Below are 25,862 nucleotides of genomic sequence, written 5' to 3' on the forward strand. Positions count from 1 at the left end.
CTTTCGAACGCGTTCGGAGAGAAGAGTGATTTTGAGCCGTACGATGTGAATATCAGTAACCCTGGTCGATTCTCTTCGTCAATTTTCTCTTTAAATTCTTACAGATAAGGGAAGCAATTTTCGGAAATTTGTCCAATACAGATTGTATTGGCAATCAAAAGCAACAGCAAACGCACCTAAAGGGCGAACACGAAATTATTGCGACACATTCAACAGGGCATAACTTTTTTACCATTGGGTAAAAATCAGCCAAATTTTGCACACTTTCTCATTGATGTGTATTGTGTACATGCTGTCAAACTCGAAGTCGTGTTTTTCGATTCAACGAAAATGGAGGTGAACCAACGCGAGTTGAGAGAACAAATTCTTTCCAAACACCTGGAATTTCCTGACCTGTCGCACTGGCAGTTGGGAAAAATGTTGAACATTCACCATTCAACCGTCTCCAGAGTGTTGAAGCGGTTCCAGGAGCGGTTGACGTTGGACCACGGCAAAGGAGCTGGAAGAAAACCGGGACCGGAGAACAAAAAGACGGAGGGAAAGGTGAAGCGGATGATTAAAGCAAATCCCAACGTCTCAAGCCGTGATTTGGCTAAAAAGATCGGCATGTCGCAGAGCTACGTCCAGAATGCAAAGAAGAGAGCTGGACTACATACATACAAGGTACTGAACTTCCCAAACCGCGATGAGCGGCAACAATCGACGGCTAAAACTCGGGCACGGAAGCTCTACGAGAAGATGCTGACAAAATATGGCTGCTGTGTGATGGACGACGAAACGTATATAAAAGCCGATTTTAAGCAAATTCCGGGGTTGGAGTTTTTCACCGGCAAGAGCAAGTTCGATGTGGATGACAAATTTAAGAAGAAGAAAATGTCGAAGTTCGCCTCCAAATATCTCATTTGGCTCTTGCGGACTGAGGAGTGAGCCTTTCGTGACAAAGGGCACAGTAAATGGCGAGATCTACAAATCTGAGTGCCTCGAGAAGCGCCTTTTGCCGTTCTTGCAGCAGCACGACGAAGCTCCGCTATTTTGGCCAGATTTGGCATCATGCCACTATTCTAAAAGTGTCCTGGAGTGGTATGAGGCCAATTCTGTCCATTTTGTTCCAAAGGACATGAATCCGCCAAACTGTCCGGAGTTGCGCCCCGTGGAGCAGTACTGGGCAATAATGAAGCGGGAACTTCGGAAGAGCAAGAAGACAGTCAAAGACGAGAAGGACATGTTAAGAAAATTGAAAAAAACTTAGAAACTGGTACCGGATGACACTGTAAAGACTTTGATGAAGGGCATCAAGCGAAAATGCGTTCAATTTTACACTCAAGGCTCCATCGATTAACTTTTCTTTTGATTTTTGAAGTAAATATATGTATAAAACTACCCTAAAATTTTAGTTTGATTCTAAACATTATAAGAAAATTGGCATGACATTTTCGGTGTCGCAATAATTTCGTGTTCGCCCTTTAGAAATGTTAATCCAAGCGAGTTATTTACAAAAGAGAAAATCAACGAAGAGAATCGATCATTGCAATTAGACCTTTATGAACACTCACTGTCGAAATATTCTTTGAGAAAAAAAATAAGCTGAAAGGAAAAAAACTCAGAAAATTTATAGTAAAACAACATAAAACGTTGATTTTCTCAACCTGGGGCCCCCTTCGATTTAATAAATTTTTTTTTGTAAAGTAGTAGTAGTAAGCTAAAGTAATGCCCTAAAATGTGGTGAAGAGTGTAAGCTGGTAGAGCTTGCTTCAAAAAAATTCTATATTTTTTTTTTAATTGTTGTTGATTAGCTCTATTAGATGTACATGGGAAGAATTATGTATGTCATAACAGAGGCAACAAACATTAACAGGTATCCCGCGGTAACACAGTCCACCTCATATGACTTGATCAAGTACGATATCTGGTTGTATTCAATTTACAATTATATGAAGGACCAAAAACAGAGGGTGGACCCGTAAGCAGAGACACTTACGCGTGATCCACGAGAGCAATAAAAATCTCCTTCCAATGATAAAAATGTTCCAAAATAATACAGAACAAGCCACCCAAGCAACATTTCCAATTTTATAGAGGTTTTATAGCATTCTATAAGTCTAAATCATGGTCTACAGAACCTTCATAGAACCAAAATTGTTACTTGGGCATCATGCCCCATTGAGTGGGGAGAAGAGCCCACCTTCAATTCACGAAATGTTAACAACAGGGACATGACAATTCCACTCTCCCCATCCAAATCGGCGTCCCATCCCTACCCAATGAATCTATATGATATTATGAAAATATGTAGAATATAAATACTTCCCATGATTTTCTACTCAGTAAGAAAAAAAAGATCCCTCCAGGGTAATCGAGCATCTCAAAACCACAACACTCCATGACAAAATATGATTAAGTTTCCGCCCACACAAGCACAACATTAGCATCTCTTATTATGAGAAAAACTAAAATACATAAATACGTGACGGTCTTCGGCAACCGTGTCTTATGACAGAGACTGTCATATGACATTTTAGTTTAGTACTGTACTTTGATAGCTTATAGTATTGAAAGCAAAGGCAGTCAATTATCACAGGGAATGCGTCGACTACGGTGACGGCACCCAACACTGCTTGGGATATTGATCGTGTTTATGTGATCAATTCACTTCATGACATATATTTTCTAGTTTTTTTTAATTAACAATCGCCGCGACGAATTGACGATGATATAGTTGTAAGTAAATTCCAAATCTCTATGCCAGTAGCTAACTACCTATTATACAATGTTCATATGAAAAATAAAACTAAATTGAATTGAATTGAAAAACTTCATAACATACACAGGTCGGTCGATATAAAGCTAGTTGAAGCAAACCTGGTGATGACTACAGAGTGTCAAGTATAACAGTGGAGCGAACTGGTTCTGAGAGCCAAGGAACTGTCAATGTCAGCAATATGCTTGATTATCTTGTTTTCAATGGCAGTGTTTCAAGAAACTGCCTAGGTTTATGTTTTCGAAGGCAGTTCGCTTCAAATCCACTCTGCTTTTATCCCGGATACTCGCCAGTAATGGCACTTGTAATACGCAGTAATTACGGTTCAAAGTACTCAATGTACTCCCGGAACCATAAGAAATTCTCGAGATGCTTCCTCACATGATTTCCAATCCACCGAACACCTCTGACGTTAATGGATGGAATGTTATTTTTCCGAATTTTATGTATAAACAAAACACCATTCCCCACGTTCTACATTCTACGCGCTTCGATATCCGCATAACGAACGCAATACAACCCCGAATGGGTGTCTGTAAAGTTGCACCAAACCATAAAGTAAAAGAAATAATGATAATCAAGACCAAATCAAAATAAATCATTAATTAAACGTGCGAGAGCGTGTTGTCGACGGGCTCTAAAAATAATCATTTTTAAAATGTGTACATTTAGGTGAAAGACCAATAAATCGCGGTTCCTCTACCATCACCACCGACCACCGACAACAGATGTGTTGTAGGAAAAGCGCCGCCTCACCGACCGTCGTCGACCCGTCGAGATAATTTATTAGTTTTTAATAGATGTTGGATGTTCGAGCATTTTCTTTCACACGTTCTAATGATATACCAGTGTGTCTCACTTTTGGCGGGATAAATGAAAAAGCCCACACGCAACCTTCCACTTCCACATGTCTTGATTGATTTACTGGCAATCGCGGATGATTAAGTTGTTTTGATTGTTCGGAGGAATATTGGTGGACTTGATTGCTGATAGCAACTTCAATCGCAACAACCTTCGATAGCTCAGTTGGTAGAGCGGTGGACTGTAGTAGTATGAAGCGATCGAGAAAGCATTCAGTGATCCATAGGTCGCTGGTTCAAATCCGGCTCGAAGGAAGTGGAGTACATTTTTGTCTTTCGATGAATTGTTGAGGAGCAGAAAATTTTCCCATCGCATCCGTAAATTGCTTTTTAATTTCATTAGGTTGACCGAAGTATTATCCCATTAACACAAAGTGTCACTTACCGGCTTTTCTCTTCAGGAAAGTTTAAAGTCAACGCCTGCTACGATCTCGTCTGTAACGAAAAGAAGGAAAATAAACGTTATTTAATAGCCGCTGTATTTTTTTCCCCCTTCCAGGCAAAGCAATCGGTCTGCCGGATCACTTCCTAGCGCTGAAACCGGGCAGCAAGGGCGGTGGTGTTATTCAGGTAATTTAACCGCGCTCTAGTGGCAATAATTGAAAACATAATCTATTTAGCGGGGATAATTAACTTGTCTTGGTATTGGGTCCTGGACAGACATCTGCCTCGGAATGTGTTCTGGTAACGATGTTGGCCGCCCGAGCGCAAGCCATCAAGTGTCTCAAGCAGCAGCACCCCTTCGTCGAGGAAGGCCATCTGCTGTCCAAGTTGATGGCCTACTGCTCGAAGGAGGCACATAGCTGCGTCGAGAAGGCTGCTATGATTTGCTTTGTGAAATTAAGGATTCTGGAACCGGACGAAAAGTGTTCCCTACGGGCTGATACTTTGGTCAAGGTGAATTCGTTTAATGAAGCTCATCGCTGTGTGATGTAATGATTGAAACTTAATGCAATCTACAGGCCATGGAGGAAGACGAACAACAAGGGCTGATTCCGTTCTACGTGTCGACTACGCTGGGTACGACGGGTTCCTGTGCTTTCGACGACATCAACGAGATCGGAGAAGCTCTGCAGCGCTTCCCGAGCGTTTGGCTGCATGTGGATGCAGCCTACGCTGGGAATGCGTTCATTTGCCCGGAACTGAAATATCTACTGAAGGGAATCGACTATGCCGACTCGTTCAACACCAATCCGAACAAGTGGCTGTTGGTGAATTTCGACTGTTCAACGCTGTGGGTTCGCGATAGGATTCGGTTGACGTCGGCTCTGGTGGTAAGTGGTGGTTACAAAATGAATGGATTGCTTTGTTTAGGATTAAAATAAATCTCGATCAATAGGTCGACCCTCTTTATCTGAAGCATGGCTACTCGGATTCGGCGATCGATTACCGTCACTGGGGTGTACCGTTGAGTCGTCGCTTTCGATCGCTGAAGTTGTGGTTCGTTCTGCGAAGCTATGGCATCACCGGACTGCAGAACTATATTCGCCACCATATTGAGCTGGCTAAGCGGTTCGAAAGGCTAGTGCAGAAGGACGATCGCTTCGAGGTGTGCAACGAAGTCAAGGTTGGGTTGGTGTGCTTCCGACTGAAGGGCTCCGATCGGATCAACGAGAAGCTACTGAGCTGCATCAATGCCTCCGGGAAGATTCACATGGTTCCGGCGTCGGTGAACGAGCGATACGTCATTCGATTCTGCGCCACAGCTCAGAACGCCATCGTGGAGGATATCGGTGAGTTTTGTTTCCGTGGTATTTTTGGAATTATCCCTCACTTGCGTGAGGATATTGGTAGCCGTTGAAGGATGACAGGGAAACCCCACTACGGTGACACAAAAGCCATCCAACTTTGCTGGAAGTCGATTTGTTTGGTTCTTGTGTTCGATTAGTCGGGAAAATTTCTAAGCAGAAAAGAAAGATTTCCTAGATCCTGGTCCAGAATCGAACCCACTGCCTCCGGATTGGTAATACCGTGTTTTAAATGACTAGACTACCTAAGGACCCCGAAAAACTAACATATTTATCTAAATTAGACTATTTAAGGGAATCAAAAGGAAATTAGTGAACCAATAACTTGTAAATCAAGCCGTTTTAACTAACAACAAGTAGGGAACATAACTGCGCCGGTGGTGTAGTGGTAAGCGTGATTACCTCTTACCCCAGCAGGCCTGGGTTCAATACCAGTCGGCGCCGCCGGGATGTTCTGAGGCATAACATCTCTGATCACGCCTTCCTTCGGATGGGAAGTAAAGCCGTTGGTCCCCGGTTCATGAGTTGGTGGGTCGATAGGTAGGGTCCAGGTGTGGGAGCTGCCTTCCTGGCACGTCGGTTGCATTGGTGCTCAGCACGGAAAACAAGATCGACGGAAAAAACAAACCAAAGGAAAAAAAAGTAGGGAACACACATGTTCTTATCATAAAGGGTGTTACGATCAAAATTTGGTCTGACAAGAATGCATGTATTTGATTAAATTTTTTATTAAAAAAATATTTTTTATTTTTGAAGTTTCATTTTATCAAACAATATTCAGCTAAGCTTCCGGTTGACCAAATCCAAATTGCCGGGCCTTTCGTTGACCTCCTGCCATCAGATTATGTATAGTTACCTGTTGTTCCACTTTGTTTGCCGCAGAACGCCAGTTTGCCTTTCAACTGCATCTCGCTTCCAACAGTGTTTTGGGTCATCTTCAGGTTCCGCTCGACGATGGTCCAATATTTTTCGATTGGCCGGAGCTTTGGCGTGTTGGGAGGGTTCTTGTCCTTGGAAATCACCAGCACGTTGCAACATACCACTCCATGACCTTTTTCCGTAATGACAGGATGCTAAATCCGGCCAAAATAGCAGGGAACAATCGTGTTGCTTCAGAAAAGGCAGCAGACGTTTTTCCAGACACTCATTCATGTAAATTTCCTGGTTGACGGTCCCGGTTGCAATGAAAATGTCGCTTTTCAAGCCTGCCAAACCAAATATTTCTTAGTGAGCTTCGACACTTTCATATGCTTGACATTGTCTGTCCTGCTATAAGACTCCTGTCCAGGAAGCTGTTTGAAGTCTTCGTCGTCCATTACCACGCAATCGAACTTCGTCAGCATCCGAATCGTCGTGTACAGCTTCCGGGATCGTGTTTTGGCCGTCTTGTTTTGTTTATCGTCGCGATTTGGAGTCACTATCTGCTTATTATCCGACAAATCTACTCGTTTTTTAGCTCGATACACGATCCGCTTGAAACCACTGGCCACTCTTTTTGTCGTCGCTGCGGCTTCCGACTTACGATTTCCCCCCGATCCAGGCTTTCTGGCTATTACGTTGGCGACAGTTGATTTGGCCACTTTTGACGATTTCGTTGACTCGGCGTGTTCGATGCGCGTGCAAAATTTTGATGCGTTGCTCCTCTTGCTTGGACGCCATTTTGATAACTCAAGAGCAAATGTCAAAATCAAAATTGAGGCATCATTCTGCACGCACGCATCTACAAAATGAGGGGTGTTCAGGTTTTTTAAATGCTCGATTAAAAGAAATGCGCCAAGTTTAGGTCGACCAAATTTTGATCGTAGCACCCTTTAGCTCAGTTTTGAATATCCCAGCGTGATTTTAAATTCAGAACACTTTTGCATAACATTTTAAAATTTGAAGTCCTGCAATCCATCTACGGACATTAGTTTTTGAAATGTTTTAAAATTTGTTTTAAACCAATTTGAACATAAAAATAGGTGTCAGAGTACTCCGTCACGTACATAAGGGTTGAGAGATGTGGGCGACATTTTTCGAAAAGATTTCCTGAGCGGTTTTCGACTTCATGGAAAGTTCGGTTAATTTAATCTAGAAGCTAGGGTAAGTAAGCCAGTTTTGACACTAGTGCTCCAGTTTTCGGCCCTAAGACCGAAATCATAAATGAAATAAATTTTCGTGGTTTTCTCTGGTATCCGATATGGCAAACTTTGTGTCGAAATAAATTTAGTAAGGAATGAACAAATGTAAAATTTAAAATAGGGCTAATTACAGGAAAACCAGGGTCAAAAACTCACATTGCCCTATTGAGATATCTAAATTTTTAAATCAACAAACTAAAAACTCGAACTTGTTGGACAGAGCTGTAAAGTTTGGGAATCTAATTTCAACACCATCTCTCATAACCGCAGATTACGCCTGGGACGTCATAACCGATTTTGCAGCGGAGATCCTTGAAAAGGAACAAGCCGACGAGGTAACGGAGATCGTCGATCGCCGCAAGACGCACACCTTGGCCCAGAAGCGATCGTTCTTCGTCCGCATGGTCAGCGATCCGAAGATCTACAATCCAGCTATCAACAAGGCGCAAACGCCCCGGATTTCTTCGGAGGTGGCGTCCCCGTCCACTGACGGAACGGTCGTCACCGTGCAGTCCCCAAAGTTTGTACTTCTCCTAATAATCCCACTATATGGATTATCTAATGATCGTTTGTGTTCTAGGACTCCCGGTTCGGCTTCCTGGATCAGTTGGCCATTGGCATTCCTGTTTGCCAATTCCGAAGACGGACCCAAGAATGATATGCCGCTGAGGTATACTATAACTGGCGGAGTGTCGATAACTTCTAGCTTCTAAACTTGATTGTCAATTTCAGATTCCGTCATCTGGACACCATGGTTCGGTTGACTGCATCCCGTCGTAACTCGGCCACCGGTGGTGGATCATCTCCATCACCTGAGGGTGAAAATGGGATCACCCTGGCAAAGTCTCCGAAACGATCACCGATCATGGTGCGAAGACGTGGCACATCGCCCAGTCCTCAGCCCAATGCCGCCAAGTAATTCTCGCGCCCCAAAGAGGGACCAGAGCTAACTCAACCGTAGTCAAATGTGAATGATCTCCCGCCCTTCCCCGACGCTGCTATGGAATCCCAACCCAATTATTAGTCCGATCAGAATCTAATTATAAACTGCAAAAATAGAAATTGAGGAACTCGAGGAGGCACTATTATTAAGGGGCGTGATGGCGTCCTAAATTTAGCACATTGTTGGAAGTATATTACAATATTTATGCCTAACAACACCTTCAGTCTCTCTACCCGTTCGCTGAAAATGTACACAAACACACAAAACAGTAAATAAACAAATGTCGTAGATTGAAATCGTTTAGCATCTTTAGAAGAGCTGCAAAAAGGGAAATGGACTCTTTTCATGTACTTCACATCCATGTCCAACCAACTGTTTATATAATTCGTCGGAATAATCGAGTGCCGAATGCTATGCGAGGAATGTTTCTCTTTCGATAGCTTGAATGAACGTTTGACAGGGGGTTGAAAACCAATTTAGATTTATTTGGATTTAATTGATGGCGGTGGGGGCGGCACGGCACAGGAGGTTATATGGATAAAGTTATCGTAGAAAATCTGACCAGCTGCAGCGAATACCGAGTATTCTAGAAGAAAACATGCGTAAGATCGTGGTTGACTTGACGGTTTCGAATGATCTTACTAATGCGCGCCCCATTATCCTCACAAATGTGCTCCAAAACCCCCGTGATCCAGTCTCGCATAGCTTCGAAAATCTCGTAGTCGTCCTCTTGAACACACGACTTTACATTCTTCATGAATGGTTCGAAGCAACCTTTTGCATGTCGCAGATTCGGACAGTGCCTGTAAAGCAAAGCAACGCCATGACCATTAATGGCTTACACAAACCACCCAAGAACAACTTCTCCAGAATCGCCTGCTGGTTGTCGACGTCCAATCGCATTGAATCCATGTTGAATGCAATCACATCCAGCTTGCTGCGGAGGCAACTTCGGACCCCGATCCAGGAATGGGTAATGATCGATCCATTCACTCCTTTCTTGTCACACTCGGCTAACGTGTACTTCCATAGCGTTAGATAGGAGAACTCCAGTGGATCCAGCTGGGGTTCGCTGTCTTCGGTGCTGGTCGAATCGGCTCGGCCTACTTTGGCATCGGCTGTGGTGGATACCACTACTGCCACCACGAACAGCCATAGTAAGCGTTGAGAAATCGGTTTCATCACGGTGGAATAAGGTGACTACTAGATTACGACGATGCTCGGACGTGCGGACGTGCACAACTGGAAGCGATTACAATTTTGGAGTAAATTTCTGAATATTTTCAGCCCATATCGGCTACCGACTGATAACGCGGTTATTAGGTCATGTTAACTTGGCGCTAAATTTGGCAAAAGTTCAGTGGCAGCCAAAAGCGAAGAGATGGACGAAGGAGGTGATTTTCGGTATGATCCACGCCCATGTTGATCGTGAATAGCTCCTAGGATAGATTAACATTGTATTGTTCTATAAATGAATGATACTCTACATACTAAGCTTTGTTCGGTAATGTTTTACCGAAAAATAATAATCGGTAAACGAGGAATGTTACAGTAATACAATTCGATTTTACCAACCAAATAGAAGAAAAATAACGGCAAAAATATATTTATTTCATCACAATATTGCATAGATTTTCAATTGTTATCAGGAATACGTAAGAACTGAAAGGAAAAGTAAAATTGGATGTCAAATAAAAAAATAAAAAAAAGATCTTATAACCTACATTTCTGCACTCTGTCTCCCTGACGATTGCCTTATACGGCACGTCAAACATCCGTATCAGTTCCAAGCTTCCGCAGTCTTCCAAATTACTTCTCACACATTCCCGTGATTTTTCCAGAACTCTTAAATAACAAAAAAGCACGTCTTGTAGTAAAACTGTTTTCCCAAGACATTACCCGAAATGTACCTGCACTCAGGTTCACCATAATCCCCTCGACTTTTGGCGCTTGTCTCGCTGACAAAGTTCTTCATGCACCGTTGAATGTAGCCGAAGTAATTCTCAAAGCAGTCAAATGGCCTTTCGGCACTACTAGCTGCAAACAGAAAAAAATATATGCACATTATAACCCCCAACAGCAAAGCAAACACAATGCAAATCATCTACCGAAAAAAATTGCACCATTATCTTCGCACACCAAATCCACCACCTGGGGCAATAGGTACATGGGAAAATCCGGAGCCTCGACACGCTGAGCTCCCGGATTCAGGCACAGCTTGCTGAGCTCCTCCACCGGTTCTAAACATTGCAGCGTTGTGTTTTTAACCAGCGGACAATATTTCGTAAAAAACTCCTCACGATTTTCATCGTTGAGGTGTCTCCAGCCTGAGAGGAATTCTCCAAAATCTAGTTTGAATCCAAAACAAACGGTGGTCTCGGAAACGGCTTCGATGACGTCGGCATAGGTGACACTAGAGTTGCTGTTTCGTGTGCAAGCATCTTCAAAGTGCTGTTTCAATCGTCCAATGGCTCCCCGTTCTTCCGAAGTGTTTTGCTCACTTGAGTCATCCGAGGCAGGCTTGCCGTTGCCTTAGGTGATTGTTTTAAATTAAATGTATGGAAATGGATCAAATATGAACAAAATACTACATACCAACTGCCAACAGGGCAAATATGACTGTTGCAAGATGATAGTACATCATTCTAGGGAACTTTGCTCTAATCTATTCCACGGATCATTCAAAACTGATCGGATGTTGGTGTTTACTACCGGACGAAGTCTATTGATTATATTATTACACTTTGTAAATACAATTATCTCCACACAAAATCTGCACGTGATAGTGATAATGCAAAAGTGCAAAAGGTCAGCTGTTCGCTTGCAAAGTGCCCTCTATGTATGAGCAGATGAATTCCTATCATATGAGTAAAATCCACCAAGTTTCTTCACCCGAAAAATCAAAGAAGGCTCGTCGTCGTCATGGCAGGCAGTGAGATTGATCGCTTCCTAGAAAAAAAAAAAATCTCACATGGATGTCCCGGTTGATCTGGGTTGGCAGAAAGGGGCAAGACAACAAGTATCTTTAAATAATTTTAAAAACTATTGGCGAATCTAAGCAAAGCCAAAACTGGTCATGCGACACCTAGTTTTAGGATCCGCAATTACAAAAATGATGTACAAAAAAAAATCATGCGAATTGACAGATATCAAAACATTATTACCATTTTCACCCTCTCGCCATTTGTGAGTCAATCGTCACTTTGATTCTTCAATAGCATTTTCAAAAATTAATACATGTAAAAGATATAGCTTTTTGAACTGAAGAATGTTTGTTCGTTTTTAAGGCTATTCTAAGTAAGGATAAATATCAAAAAATATTTTGATATATTGACCCTTGCCTTGTCCCAAGTTGTCCCGCCCCTAGGTTGGCAACAGGAGGTTTGTCAATTATTAGGTCATTGAACAAGATGTGATGTAAACAGTGGTAATAATAAAACCATGAAGCGCAGAGAAAACCCTGAACATTCAATGCGTGCTGTAGTTGAAATTCGCACTGTCACGGTGAATCACGCGGAATCTTGCGCGAAACTGGATGTAGGAAAGATTCGAAAAAGAGTGCGCCCCTTCCTAAAGCGTGGCATGGCAACAGTTGCTAAGCGGTCGACGCCGGCACTTGTCCGGGTCACTCGGTGATCTGTTTCCTTCTAGTAGTGATTCACTTCCAAAATACGTGATTATGCTCGCATCACTCGCCAATTTCAAGGATCGCTGCGAGCCCATTTCACCACCGATCATGTAAGTGTATGCGTGCTTGCCAGTGTGGACTCAATTCATTCATGTCTTTCGGGCGAGCATTGATGAATGAAAGTGGAGGAAGCAGATGGATAAAGCAAAGAGAAAAAAAAAACGATTTTTGCTGATCGCGACTCAAGCGAACCACCTGCTAATTAAGGTAGCACCAGTCTGACAGAAGGTAGGTTCATCGAAGTAGGCAGCGAAAAGATTGAACAATATGACGAAATCTTTCGGCTATGTTGCGATAAAAGCCTTTGACTCTTCGTGCATCCGTGATGCATTGAATTTAAGGATGGGTGCATATAGAGTTCCTTGATCATACACGTTCTGACGAATCTGTGAACGTGCTTCAAATGACTGCTAAATGTGTGGATTTTTCATTTATAGTACGTTCAGACTACAGAGTTATAACATGTTATAGCGCTATCTTGATGGTGGTTTCTGTGTTGCAATTATTTGACAACCGTTATAACATGTTATAACTCTCCAGTCTGGACAGCGTTTAAGTTTGATTAGCATAGAACCATTCGTTAGTTTTGGATAGGAATTCTTCCGAGAACTTCACACCTTCGATCAACCAAAGGTTGGTTTTTCAGCTACATTTCATTGGTGTTGGACAGAACGTTAATTTTATGTCTATTTATCTTTTATAAACCCAGCGGTATAAACCCAGAAATTGATTTATTTAGGTTATACAGTCATTGATTTTGTCAGCCCCTCCAACTCATCACACTTTTATCTTCCAATAATTTAACATAACCGTAATTTCAAATGTTTCTCGTTCATTTTCAAGATGGATGTTTAATTATTAAGGATGTTTACTATGGTGCAATAAGGCCACTGAAAAATCGCATGGCTTCCGTAGATCATAATAAAAGATCTTCAAAATGGTGTCAGCTTCCTTTTTCGGGTAATTACTTTTAATTAACGTTTTGTATTTTTTTTTGTAGAATTTATGCTTTTTTGTTTTGTTAATTTTTTTTTTAATAATTCGTTTATTTTTCCAGGCTCATTTGCTGTAGCTTTGCGGAGCCGATATTCATTGTTTAGATAACAGAATTACTTAAAACTAACGTTAGTAAAACGGGGGCCGATTACTCGCGGCTATCTCGAGGTTAGGGGTAACAAATTGTAACAAATGGATGGCAGGGTAGGGATTGTGAACACAAGGTTTGGAGAGCAACGTGCTCTTGATCTCGAACTAGGCGACACTCTGATGAAAAAGATAAACATGGGGGTATACCGATGGGTAGCTAACAACTTGGGAGAACACAAGATGACACTAACTTCTAAATCCTCAAATCTATCCGTTTTAAAAACACATAAATTAAATTCAAATAGTCAAGGTCTCGGCTCGCCAAGACATCTCTAACGGGTATCGCGGGTTGTTTTCCTCGGGCCCTGAGGGATGTGGATAACTCAGATCTGGCAACACGGTGCAAGGTACACGACCAAACAACATGCTCGATATCGTGATAACCACTGCCACACGCACATAAATTGCTGCCTGAGAGCCCAATTCGATAGAAGTGCGAGTCTAACGAGCAGTGATTGGACATAAGCCTTGATATAACGCGTATAAAGTCGCGGCTCATGTCCAACCCTTTGAACCATGGTTTGTTCGACACCTGTGGGAGAATAGAATGTAACCATCTTCCCAATTCACCATCATTCCATTTTTGTTGCCAACTGATGAGGACTTGCTGGCGAGTAATGGAGAAAAATTCGTTGAAGGCGATTTGTCGCTCAAAAATATCGCCTTCCATAGCGCCCACCTTAGCCAATGAGTCCGCTTTCTCATTACCCGGAATTGAGCAATGAGATGGGACCGAAGCTAAGGTGATAGTATAGGAGCAGTTAGATAAAGCACTCAGTTTAGGAAATACGAGGAGTGCTTCATCGGCCTCATTGAACGAATAGCCTCCAATGAGCTAAGACTATCCGTAAAAATGAAATAATGGTCAGAAGGTAGTGAGACAATTCGCTCTACTGCGTAAAATATAGCTGCGAGTTCCGCAACGTATACTGAGCATGGTTTCTGCAGTTTAAAAGAGGCGCTATGAAATTGATTAAATACACCAAATCCAGTGGAAGCATTTATGGTTGACCCATCTGTGAAAAATCTTTTATCGTTACTTACATGGTGGTACTTGATTGCAAAAATTGAGGGAACAACCATCGACCGATGGTGATCTGGTATTCCATGGATTTCTTGCATCATGGTCAGATCAAAATTTACAGAGGAACTATAGAAGGCTTGAAAGCAATCACGATTGGAGATTAATGAAGAAGGACCAACCTCCAGCGTCATATACTCATAGTACAAACTCATGAATCTTGTTTGAGGATTTTGGTCGAGCAGCTTCTCAAAGTGTTCTACTACCAAAGGATTCAATACTTCACAACGGATGAGGAACCGGAAAGACAGCTCAGCGAAACGATCTGTCAGTGGGAGAACACCCGCGAGTACTTCGAGGCTCATCGTATGCGTCGAGTGCATACAGCCAAGCGCGATTCGGAGGCAACGGTATTGAACTCGTTGCAGCTTCAAGATATGTGTTTTCGCCGCGGATTGAAAGCAGAAGCTACCGTACTCTAGAACCGACAAGATGGTTGTTCGATACAACCTGATAAGATCTTCCGGGTGTGCTCCCCACCAAGTTCCGGTAATTGTACGAAGAAAATTGATTCTTTGTTGGCATTTTTGTTTTAGATACGCAATATGTTTTCCCCATGTGCATTTGGAATCGTACCAGACACCTAAATACTTGAAAGATATACTTTGAGTGATTGTTCTACCCTTTAGTTGAAGCTGTAACTGTGCAGGATGATGCTTCCTAGAAAAAAACAACCAACTCAGTTTTCTCCGGAGAGAATTCGATACCCAGCTTCATAGCCCAAGTAGACAAATTGTCTAAGGTATCTTGCAATGGTCCTTGCAGGTCCGGTGCACTTGGCCCTATAACGGACACAACGCCGTCATCTGCAAGCTGCCTTAGCGAGCAATTTTCATCAAGACAACCTTAAACATGAGCCCTGGGGGAGACCCATGTAACTAATTCGTGAAGTTGTCGAGTTTCCATGAGAAAAGCTCATATATTTCTCAGACAACAAGTTGCTCAAATAGTTGTTCATAATTGGTGAAAGCCCACTATCGTGGAGTTTATCCGAAAGGACATCGATACAAACAGAATCAAAAGCCCCCTTAATGTCCAAGAAAACTGAACCCATTTGCTGTTTTTGCGCATAGGCCAGTTGAATTTCAGTTGAAAGCAACGCAAGACAGTCGCTCGTTCCTTTGCCTCTCCGAAATCCAAATTGCGTATCTGAAAGTAAACCATTCGACTCGACCCATTTGTCTAGACGAAAAAGAATCATTTTCTCCAACAATTTCCGTATACAGGACAACATCGCGATGGGACGGTACGAGTTATAATCCGACGCGGGTTTACCGGGTTTTCGAATGGCGATAACTCTTACTTGCCTCCAATCATCCGGAACAATGTTGTGCTCCAGAAATTGATTGAATAAGTTCAACAAGCGTCTCTTCGCGACGTCTGGGAGATTTTTGAGCAAGTTGAACTTGATTCTATCCATTCCTGGAGCTGAGTTGTTACATGAGAGGAGAGCAAGTGAGAATTCCACCATCGAAAACGGAGAATATATTTCGTTACTACCCGACGGACTATCACGAACGTTGGTTTGAACCGACACCGAATCCGGGCAAACTTTCTGCGCGAAGCTGAATATCCAACTGTCTGAGTGCTCCTTGTCTTCGTTGACCGGTGATGACGCGTTGCGCATTCTCCTGCCGACATTCCAGAGTGTTCTCATGGAAGTCTCTCTCGACAAACCATCGACGAACCGACGCCAGTAACCGCGTTTTTTGGCTTTAATCAAGCCCTTAAAAGTTTTCTCGAGGTCGGTGTACCGCTCGAAATCCTCGACCTTACCGTGTTTGCGGAAGCGTTTAAACGCGGCGGACTTCTCGCTGTTCGCGTCGGTGCAATCCTTATCCCACCACGGAGTGAGAGGTCGTTTGCGAACGAAAACACCCGGAACGCGTTTCGTCTGTGCTTGAAGAGCGCAGTCAACGATAAGTCGCGATAAAAAGGAGTACTCATCTAGCGGAGGGAGTATCTCATCCGAATCAGTACCACCGAGAACCGCGGACGCAAATTTTTGCCAGTGGATGTTTTTCGTGAGGTCGTACGCGATGTCAACCGAGCGAGTGGAAGATGAACCATTGGTAATAGAAATTTTGATTGGCAAGTGGTCACTACCGTAGGGATCTTGAATTACTTTCTACGAGCAATCCAACGATAGTGAACTCGAACTGAGGGAGAGGTCTAATCTACTTTCTCTTGCTGGAGGTTTGGCCACTCGTGTTACTTCCCCAGTGTTTAGAATTGTCATATTGAAGTTATCGCAAAGGTCGTATATCAGGGTTGAGCGGTTGTCGTCGTACAGTTCCCCCCAGCCTGTACCGTGGGAGTTAAAATCTCCTAATATCAACCGAGGCTCAGATAAAGCTGAGCAGATATCTGAGAGACCTTGGCGAGAAATCGCAGTTCTTGGAGGAAGATATACTGAGACAATACTGAGGCTTTTACATCGAATATTTACCTGACATGCGACAACTTCAATGCCTGTCACGGAAGGCAGATCGATTCTATGGAAGGAATGGAGCTTATTAATCCCGAGAAGCACCCCTCCATACGAATCTGCTCGATCAAGGCGAATAATGTTAAAATCGTGGAAAGGGAGATCGGTGTCTGAAGAAAGCCATGTTTCACAAAGAGCAAATGCATCACAAAGTGAGTTGTGAACTAAAAATTTGAATGTGTCAAGTTTCGGTATAAGACTTCTACAGTTCCACTGAAGAACAGAGATCATATCCCCGACCTCATTCGGAAAATTATCCATCAAAGGATATGATCGATGCAAGGAAGGACCACCTAGAAGCTAGTTGCTTCAAAAGAGTTTTCACGAATGGAAGCACTAAATTAATAATGTTCCGAGTTGAGTCAGAGACGTTGAATATATTGAAGAAGCTCTCCACAATTCCAGAAAACGTGAACATGGCATCATGTTCTTGCTGATTATTCAGCTGTTTTTCTGGCTGAAAAACTGGGATATCTGGGGTTTTAGATGATCCCGGAAGAGGCGGAAAGTCCTTGTTAAAATTACAAGATTTAAATCCCGGTGGTGGGGGTTTCGGTACATTTCCGCTACCTCTTAAATTTGTCAAGGTAGGTTGGGAGTCCATACGAGAGGTCTTACGCGGATTTTGAGTGACGTTTTTTTTTAATCGCTTTCTCGTGTTGCCTTTAAAGACAAAGGGACTACCTTCACCAACCTCTGAGTCAGAGCCCTGATCATCATCTGGCAAAATGGAGTATGTGTTTTGGTTTTTGGGGTGGTTTGGGAAGATGAAGCGGTGTTTTTTAAGAGTTCTGCAAGTGACCTCTTGGAGCGAGCTTGTAAAGACCGCTTAAGTTTTTCTCCCTGCTGTTTGTACTTCGGGCAATCAACCAAAGCATGCAGAGTATCCTTGCAGTAAACACATTTTGGGGTAGCCCGGCAAGGACCATCTGCATGCAGCTCGCCGCATTGATCGCAGCTCGGTTTGTTGGAGCAGAAGTCAGCGGTGTGACCAAGTTGCTTGCATTTTGAGCAGTTCATTACCCGCGGTACAAACAAGCGTACAGGCAGTCGAACCTTCCCAATTCAGACGTAGTCAGGTAGCGCCGATCCTGAAAAGGTCACACGGAACGAGTCTGACAGAGAGTACGTTTTTTTTCGTGCCAATGAGAGACACTGATTGCATTTGGATGCAATCCAGAATCTTCACTTTCGGAAGGGCACGGTTTTTAAAAATACCGAAGGATTCGGCATTAAGGAAATCTTCGCAAGTTAGACTCGCTTCGGTGACCACTCCTTCGATTTCTACGTCGCAACTGGGGATGTAGACTCGATTTTCCATCGTAAAAAGCTCATAGGCAACAATCCGGTTTGCCTGTTTCAGGTCATCAACGGTAACGCGCAGTTTGTTTGGCGTCACCTTAAATATATCGGTTACGGCCGAAAAATGTTTTGAATATTCAAAGGTTTTTGTTTGGGCCGGAAAAAAACAACCCACGGACCTTTTGAGCCGCTTGGGTAAGCTTTATGGCGGGGGGTCGCAGAAATTTTTAAGGGAACGGTTGGAGTAGGGGGAACAGGTGGACGAGGGGGCGATGGTGAAGAAGGGGGGCAGGGGGTGCAGGAGGCTGTTGTTTAGACATCACCTTTGGATAAGCTCCAGTGCTCGTTTTGGGGTCCGAAGTAGAGTCCCCTGAGGTATCCATTTTCTCTTCAGTGAGAAGCAGATTTTTGAATGATGGAGAATCAACAGACTCATCATCGGAGATATCTGCTAGCGAAATACCCCCGCCATCATTTGTTTCATCCATTGCGGGGTCTTAAGTACCTCCGCAACAGATTTCATAATAAACAAGAAAAAAAATATGCGTAAAAAAACAAAAAAAAAAAAAAATAAAATAATAATGAAAAAAAAAATATATAAGAAAAAAAAACTTATCCAGAAATATAACGGTGAAAATAATACTTAATCCAACAAAGCAAAAAAAATGTGCCAGAAAAGTTAATCAACACTATAGGGAGATTAATAAGACTGCAAAAAAACAGTAAGTGAAAAAAAAAATGAAAACTTTTTCAGGAAAAACAAAAAGGTGTCAGAAAAGTTAATCAATACTATAAGGAGATTAATCAGATAGCAAAAAAAAAACCGAAGTGAAAAAGAAAAAACAAGGAAAACTTTTTCAGGAAAAAAACAAAAAGGTGTCAGAAAAGTTAATTAACGCTGTATGGAGATTAATCAGGTTGCGGAGAACGGAAGATAACCGTTTGTTACTTAACTCTCCACACAAGCGCACGGAGTATGGCTGATGACGATGATCTACTGATGTGAGGATGATGGTGATGATCGTTCTATTGTTGCCCTCGAGTGTTTTCAACAAAGCACCGGGTGGCTCGCCGGCTGGTGAACTCGATGACCTTGATGTTGCAGTGGCGTGATGCGATGAAATTTGTTGGCTAAAGATGAACAGCTCATCTGCCGGACTCGGCCGGAAATGACTGCTTCCTTTCTCGAACGGTTGTGCGGCAAATGCAATTCCGCGATGCTCACTACACTTGTGTATACTATAACACCACTCAGTGTGAAAGCGGATTGAAAAAAAAACTAGTACTGATAACGGAGTGCAAGCAACACTAGACCGAAACAGTCGAACGTTCGATGCGGAATGTTTTGTTAATGAATGCAACTATACAAAAGAAAATTTGTGCCTGTGATTCTAATGGAACTTTTCATGATAATCCAGCACCAATTGGACGATGGCAACTTTAATGACTTGAGACAGAAACCATATTACTTTACTCTGATTATTTCTTATACATGTTGGGTATTGTGAGAGGTATCCAATTGAAGCGATTTGGATGGGGAGAGTGATGTGAACTCCCTGTTGTTAACATTTCGTGGAAAAATGGCAGGCTCTTCTCCACATCCTTCTGTTTGACGGCATGTTTTTTTTACCCATTGTATGATCATGTTGCTGGAAGGAGATAATTTACTCTCGTTTTTGGCCCTTCAAACAGTGACATATTGAGGACAATCAAAGGTTATTAAGCTTTATCAAATCAAATAGTGAGGAGAGCCCACTGCTATCGGATTTAGTTTCCGTGCTACAATGAGTGCTAGAAAAATATCGTCATCATCATAATCATCATCATTTATCTTTTATGAACCCAACGGTAAAACCACAGAAACTGATTTATTATTTAGGTTATAGTAAAAATCGACGTTTTGATTTCAAGAAAAAAACATCTGTGGACTTCAACAATACAAAGTTATACCTAAGTTTGTGAGCAAGATGATCTACCTACTTTCTCTTGTGCCTCAAATTGATCAAATTTTCAGGTCTTTACGAATTGAACTAATCAAAATTCCATTTCGCGTCTAGTGCTTTCCCTAGGAACCGTTCGTGGCCATCAGTTACACCCCGTCAAGTCCTGAGTGAGGCATTTTTCAGATTAGTCGCATTCTCCGACACCGTCAAGAGACCAGCAGCCGAACACTTTTGCAAGCGGAAAACTTGCTGATTCACGGCAACGTCTGCCACCGCATCACCACCAAAACTCGTGACGGACACATTATAAGCACTTTCCCGGTCTAATTCACCAATCGGACCGGATTAAAACTCGTCCACGGTGACGAATCTCTCAATAGAACTACGCGCCGAAAGTGTGGCATCCGAACTCGGAGAACCGGGCTCCCGGGAGGCAATTAAACCGACAACAAACAATTGAACTGAAACTGCGACGTAGATTTTGGAGGTTAAACTCAAGATCAACCGAAGCACTCAAGGCGGACCTTTTGTTTTCTTGCTTCTTTCTTTTGTCACAGCATGTTTCTATTTTTCACTTGCTATATTCTTCTCTTTGTTTAATCTAATTTGGCTTCAAAACTGGACGCCTCAACACTAGAAAAAACACGATATATCACTAAATGATAACTTTATGAACACTTGAAATTAAATTTCAGCACAAAAATTTACAAATTCAAGGCAAAATTTTTTAATTCGCTGACGAAAAATACGCAGCAAAAGAAAAACTCGTCAGCTTTCAAGCGCGGCCTAAAGGGTGATACGGTCAAAATTTGTTCAAGGGAAAACGCGTGTAAATCGGTGAAATCGTTTATTTATTTACAAATTAAATTTCTTTTTCAAGTTCAATTAGTATAAAATTCAGGAAAAATATTCAGTTAGGCTTCCGCTTTTCCAAATCCGAATTGCCGGGCCTTACGCTTGACCCCTGCCATCAGATTTTGTACAGCCACCTTGTCCACCTTCTTCGCCGCAGAAAGCCAGTTTGCCTTGAACTGCTGCTCGCCCTTAGCAGTTTTTTGGTCTTCTTTAGGTTCCGCTTGACAATAGCCCAGTATTTCTCAATTGGGCGGAGCTCTGGCGTATTGGGAGGGTTCTTGTCCTTGGGAACCACCTGCACGTTGTTGGCGGCGTACCACTCCATGGCCTTTTTACCGTAATGGCAAGATGCCAAATCCGGCCAAAACAGTACGGAACAACCGTGTTTCTTCAGGAAAGGCAGCAGACGTTTATTCAAACACTCTTTCACGTAAATTTCTTGGTTGACAGTCCCGGAAGCTATGAAAATGCTGCTTTTCAAGCCACAGGTACAGATGGCTTGCCAAACCAGATATTTCTTTGCGAACTTTGACAGTTTCATGTGCTTGAAAACATCTGCTACCTTTCCCCTTCCTTTTGCCGTATAAAACTCCTGTCCCGGAAGCTGCTTGTAGTCGGCTTTGACGTAGGTTTCGTCGTCCATTACCACGCAGTCAAACTTCGTCAGCATCGTCGTGTACAGCCTCCGGGATCGCGCTTTGGCCGTCGTATTTTGTTTATCATCGCGATTTGGAGTCACTACCTTCTTGTAAGTCGATAGTCCGGCTCGTTTTTTGGCTCGATGCACGGTTGTAGACGATACATCCAGCTTATTTGCGGCATCTCGGAGAGAGAGGTTAGGGTTTCGCTTGAAACTACCGGCAACTCTCTTTGTCGTCTCAGCGGCTTCCGGTTTTCGATTTCCCCCCGATCCAGACTTCCTGGCTGTCGACAAACGTTCCCCAAACACTTTAATTACATTTGTAACGGTTGATTTGGCAACGTTTAGCGATTTTGCCAACTTTGTGTGCGAGTAGCTCGGATTTTCGCGATGCGCGAGCAAAATTTTGATACGCTGCTCTTCTTGCTTGGACGGCATTTTGACAACTGAAGAGTGAATTCCAAAATCAAAATAGGAGCAACATTCTACACACACACACCTTCAAAATGAGGGGTGTTCAGGTTTTTTAAATGCAAAATTGAAAGAAATACGTCAAGTTGATATTGACCAAATTTTGACCGTATCACCCTTTACTGCGATCATGAAGCTAAAAAGTCATTATAACGTTAAAAAAAACTATTATAAGCCTGAAAAAGGCATGAAAGCCTTACAAACATTAAATAGCCATTTAAACGACAAAACATAAATTTTCAAAAAACGGCCAAGAAAACGCCAAAAGGTTGGTTAGTTGATTGTCTTCTTAAAGAAGTTTTCAGCCGAAAAGACCCAGAATAACTTGAAACCGACAAACAAGTATGAAAAGACCATTGAAGATTATGAAAACCTCGCCATAAAACCATAAAATTGTAAAAAAGGCCACGCAAAGCCAAAAAGGCAACCATAAAAAAAGCAAAAAAGCCCTAAAACGCCGTCTTTTGTATTTGTACAAAACGCCAAACAAACCATAAAACTGACAGAAAGCTTGAAAATCGGCACAAAGGTCATACAAACGACACAATAGGCATTTAAACGTCAAAACCATAAATTTGAAAAAAAAAGTACCATCAAAATTCCAAAATCCACCAAAGGAGTGAACAAACAGAATTTATCTACAAGCTGCTGTCAAAACAACAGGCAGGTGCAGTTGTGCCTATGGGTGTAGATCACGCGATCACATATAAAGGCTGACCAAAAGAAAATTGGTACGCCCCTCGCACGCCACTAGCACGCCTCTAGTGTTGGGAATTGAAAATCTTTTAAAAGTGGTTTGTTTACACTTCTATAGAGAACAACTGGTGCAAGTTTGATCGAAGTAGTCGATCGCGTTCAGAAATAACGTCAAATGGAACTCGAAAGAAGAAAAAATATTGTGCACCAACACCTGGAAAATCCGGAGTGGTCTTGTTCCAAGCTGGCTAAAGTGCTGAAGATGCCGAAAACAACAGTTTGTCTAGTGCTCAAAACCTACAAGGAAACTCTGAGTGTGGAAAGGTATCAGCGGACCTACGAAAAAGCTGGAACCAGGGATCGTCCGCTGCGCAGCAAGGTGCGTTAAAGCCAATCCCAGTCTTCCTATCCGAGATGTGGCCAGAAGGTGTAACGCCAACTTTCAAACGGTGCGGAACATCCTTGCCAGGGTAGGATACAAGTCGTACAACACAAGTAAACATCCGAATTGTATGACCGTGTTTTACACAAGGGCTGCACTTTTATCGATGACGAAACATACGTCAAACTCGATTTTAAGCAGCCGGTCAAAAGTTTTACATCGCGACTGGACGCGTGCCGGGAAGATTCAAGTTCGTGTTTGCCGACAAGTTTGGAAGAAGGCCATAGTTTGGCAAGTGATCTGCAGTTGTTGCCTGAAAATGGAACCATTCGTCACATCCTCAACGATGACATCCCAAGTTTACATCGAAGAATGCCTGGAAAAGCGTGTATTGCCGTTCATCGGCAAGCATAGGGGCAAAGTCATCTTTTGGCCCGATTTGGCCAGCTGCCACTACTCGAAGCTGGTTCTGAAGTGGTATGCTGCCAACAAGATCGATTTTGTCCCCAAGCTAATAAATCCTCCGAATTGCCCGGAATTCCGACCAATCGAAAAATACTGGGCAATTTTAAAGCAGCGACTTCGACGAAGCGGCGGGGCAGTCAAGGACATCCAGTAAATGCAGGCAAAATGGAAGAAATTCGTGTCCGTTTCCACTATGTGGGCGCTGATGGGCTCCATCAAGAGGAAGGTTCGAGATTTCGTTCGAACTGGAGAAATGTAACCATGTAAAGCTGCAACTTTAAAGTTTTAATAAAAGTAATCTAAAGCAACCATTAATGGATTTTTTAAATTTATTGAATCACGCATTACAGGTCTTTTTGTGCGTGCCAATTCACTTTTAGTCGGCCTTTAGCCGGTAGAAACTATTGTCTCGTTGCCTGCAGCTCGGTCGGTATTTTCTTGTCACCGAAGCAAATGGAATTTGATGGTGACTGGGATAGTAGGGAAGGATACCTTAAGTTTTAACATTGAATTGTGTCGTACAGTAGTTCACAACTCAACCGAATGCCAGGAATGAAATCTAGCAGGATTGTCATTGCATCTAATTGAGTTGACGTCTTCGAAAAAGTTTCTTAACTTAGTTAGGATTATAATTTGATGGATAAGTATATTTCAAGTTTTTGCTGCAAATATGGCGCATCCATCGATCCATCAACTCATGAACCGGGGACCAAAGGCTTTACTTCCCTTCCGAAGGAAGACGTGATCAGAGATGTTATGCCTCAGAACATCCCGGCGGTGCCGACTGGGATTGAACCCAGGCCTGCTGGGGTGAGAGGTAATCACGCTTACCACTACCCCACCGGCGCCGCTTGACGTTCGACAAAGATGTATTAGGTGAAATCTAATGAAAAATTGCTGCAGATACAAAAGCTGTACGATTTCAACCAACAGAGATATACGATGTTCAAATGAATACTTTTATCATTTTTCGTCGATCGGATTTGGTCCAACCAATCTTTTTCAGAACAATACTTTTATGTTTAGAGTTTTAAATAATACATAGGGGAAATGTTGACTTCGGCAATACCTTAACCTATTATCGTCAGGGGGTAAACAAAGTCCTAGAGCACTCAAATTTGGCCAATAGATGCTCTGAAACACAATGTATTCACATGTCAAAATTGAGCTCTTAAGGACGTTGTTTACCCCCCTGACGACAATAGGTTAAGGTATTGCCGAAGCCAACATTTCCCCTATCACCTGAAATTTGGAGAAAAAAATGCATGATTTTCAGAACGGTTTTTTTTTCAAGCGCAAGTGAACGACTATCATTCTTCAAAATATCTCAGAAGTATATTGAGATATATTTGAGAAATTTGGGTTTGAATCAAACAGTATATTCTATTTAAATAATTATATTATTCTATTATGTACATTAGAGAGAGTTAGGTTTATATGGCGGCTCAGAGTTCAGTTTCGAACCCCTTCGGATACGGTTGTATTTTAAGTTTGCTCTCTATCTTGTGCGTGTGTTCGCTTTCGTAGTTTTCGGCTGCTTTCGCCTGATCAGCGCTGACACGAATCGGACGAGGTGGTGGCCCAACCAGCGAATTTCGACTGTACGACATGTCATAAGGCTGCAGTCTAAACAAGGTATAATATCGAACTATTTTATAACTAGCTGCCGCATGTTATAACTACATAAAACTGTGTTGCTTTTTTCAGGAATTGCATGTGCTTGAAGTGGTACTGGAAGAAGCAATCAATTTTAACTATATAAGACCAAATAATTATCATTGTAACATACACTGTACAAACGCATAAAATCCACGGGTAGTCCCGCAAAACTCCAGCCATTTTTTGCGAAGTTCATCGTTTTTCGGAAACCGGGAAAGAAAACTCACATTGTTACACTTCGTTTGACTTAGAAATAGTTGGAAATAGTTCACCAGTTCACTGAGAATCCAAACAATATATACAAACAAGCTCATAGTGTAGACAACGATAATGCACAAAGCTGGAACATTTTGCTCCGCGGCAAGTGTTATCAGCTTTTGTAAACAAAACAAATCACGTTGCCAATTCGTCTGACAATATTTCCGCGAATCTCTGCATTTAGGATTACTAGTTGTAACTACTGTGTTTCTCGCAGTAAAAATAACAATACGTAACTCATTATCTACAAATCGCAATGGCAAGTTTCATGAAACAAGTTGATTAGCCTGCATTATTTGACTAGTCAATGCTTATCTGTACGAGTTGTTGAAAGTGATTTATTTAAATTTCACTACCAG

At 42.4% G+C, this 25,862-nt stretch overlaps 4 protein-coding genes and 1 non-coding gene across 6 annotated transcripts in view; 2 read left to right on the forward strand and 3 right to left on the reverse strand.

Annotated features, from left to right (window-relative positions):
- The window catches only part of Tdc2 (Tyrosine decarboxylase 2), a 28,684-nt gene extending 19,810 nt beyond the window's left edge, over positions 1-8,874 (forward strand). The window contains exons 3-9 of the mRNA XM_065228622.1: positions 4,118-4,188; positions 4,279-4,515; positions 4,581-4,892; positions 4,958-5,351; positions 7,757-8,006; positions 8,067-8,156; positions 8,219-8,874. Of these exons, the coding sequence (XP_065084694.1) occupies positions 4,118-4,188; positions 4,279-4,515; positions 4,581-4,892; positions 4,958-5,351; positions 7,757-8,006; positions 8,067-8,156; positions 8,219-8,405 (1,541 nt within the window). The 3' untranslated portion in view covers positions 8,406-8,874. The remainder of the gene's footprint in view (positions 1-4,117; positions 4,189-4,278; positions 4,516-4,580; positions 4,893-4,957; positions 5,352-7,756; positions 8,007-8,066; positions 8,157-8,218) is intronic.
- The window catches only part of Rpp25 (ribonuclease P protein subunit Rpp25), a 489,635-nt gene that overhangs the window by 44,523 nt on the left and 419,250 nt on the right, over positions 1-25,862 (reverse strand). Inside the window, exon 2 of one of the 2 annotated variants that reach the window (XM_065228737.1) lies at positions 4,004-4,053. The exons of the other annotated variant lie outside the window; for it this stretch is intronic. The gene's annotated coding sequence lies outside the window, so the exon portion shown is untranslated. The remainder of the gene's footprint in view (positions 1-4,003; positions 4,054-25,862) is intronic. 2 annotated transcript variants of the gene reach the window in all.
- TRNAY-GUA (transfer RNA tyrosine (anticodon GUA)) lies at positions 3,770-3,873 on the forward strand. The gene is made up of 2 exons: positions 3,770-3,806; positions 3,838-3,873. It is a non-coding gene; the product is annotated as a tRNA-Tyr (tRNA).
- Positions 9,016-9,677, reverse strand: LOC135706534 (uncharacterized). The gene is made up of 2 exons (XM_065228165.1): positions 9,292-9,677; positions 9,016-9,232 (listed from the first exon to the last, which is right to left on the reverse strand). The coding sequence occupies exons 1-2, from the start codon at positions 9,609-9,611 to the stop codon at positions 9,016-9,018; spliced, it is 537 nt and encodes a 178-aa protein (XP_065084237.1). The 5' UTR covers positions 9,612-9,677.
- Positions 9,772-11,093, reverse strand: LOC135706303 (uncharacterized). The gene is made up of 5 exons (XM_065227898.1): positions 11,025-11,093; positions 10,538-10,960; positions 10,340-10,466; positions 10,154-10,274; positions 9,772-10,091 (listed from the first exon to the last, which is right to left on the reverse strand). Exons 1-5 carry the CDS (start codon positions 11,071-11,073, stop codon positions 10,065-10,067), a joined length of 747 nt encoding a protein of 248 aa, XP_065083970.1. The 5' UTR covers positions 11,074-11,093; the 3' UTR covers positions 9,772-10,064.

Source organism: Ochlerotatus camptorhynchus, unplaced genomic scaffold (assembly GCF_037179485.1).
Source record: "Ochlerotatus camptorhynchus isolate MF236.1 unplaced genomic scaffold, CSIRO-AGI_Acam_v1.1 ptg000023l, whole genome shotgun sequence".
NCBI classification, from domain to species: Eukaryota; Metazoa; Arthropoda; class Insecta; order Diptera; family Culicidae; genus Ochlerotatus; species Ochlerotatus camptorhynchus.

Bases quoted from the DNA above. Each gene is read 5' to 3' on its own strand.
- LOC135706303 (XM_065227898.1), bottom strand. From the start codon at position 11,073: ATGATGTACTATCATCTTGCAACAGTCATATTTGCCCTGTTGGCAGTT. The intron at 10,275-10,339 runs GTACATTTCGGG...TTGTTATTTAAG, and splicing joins TATGGTGAACCTGAGTGCAG to AGTTCTGGAAAAATCACGGG. The intron at 10,092-10,153 runs GTAGGTTATAAG...TTTTCCTTTCAG, and splicing joins GGGAGACAGAGTGCAGAAAT to TTCTTACGTATTCCTGATAA.
- LOC135706534 (XM_065228165.1), bottom strand. From the start codon at position 9,611: ATGAAACCGATTTCTCAACGCTTACTATGGCTGTTCGTGGTGGCAGTA. The intron at 9,233-9,291 runs GTTGTTCTTGGG...TTTGCTTTACAG, and splicing joins CAGCAGGCGATTCTGGAGAA to GCACTGTCCGAATCTGCGAC.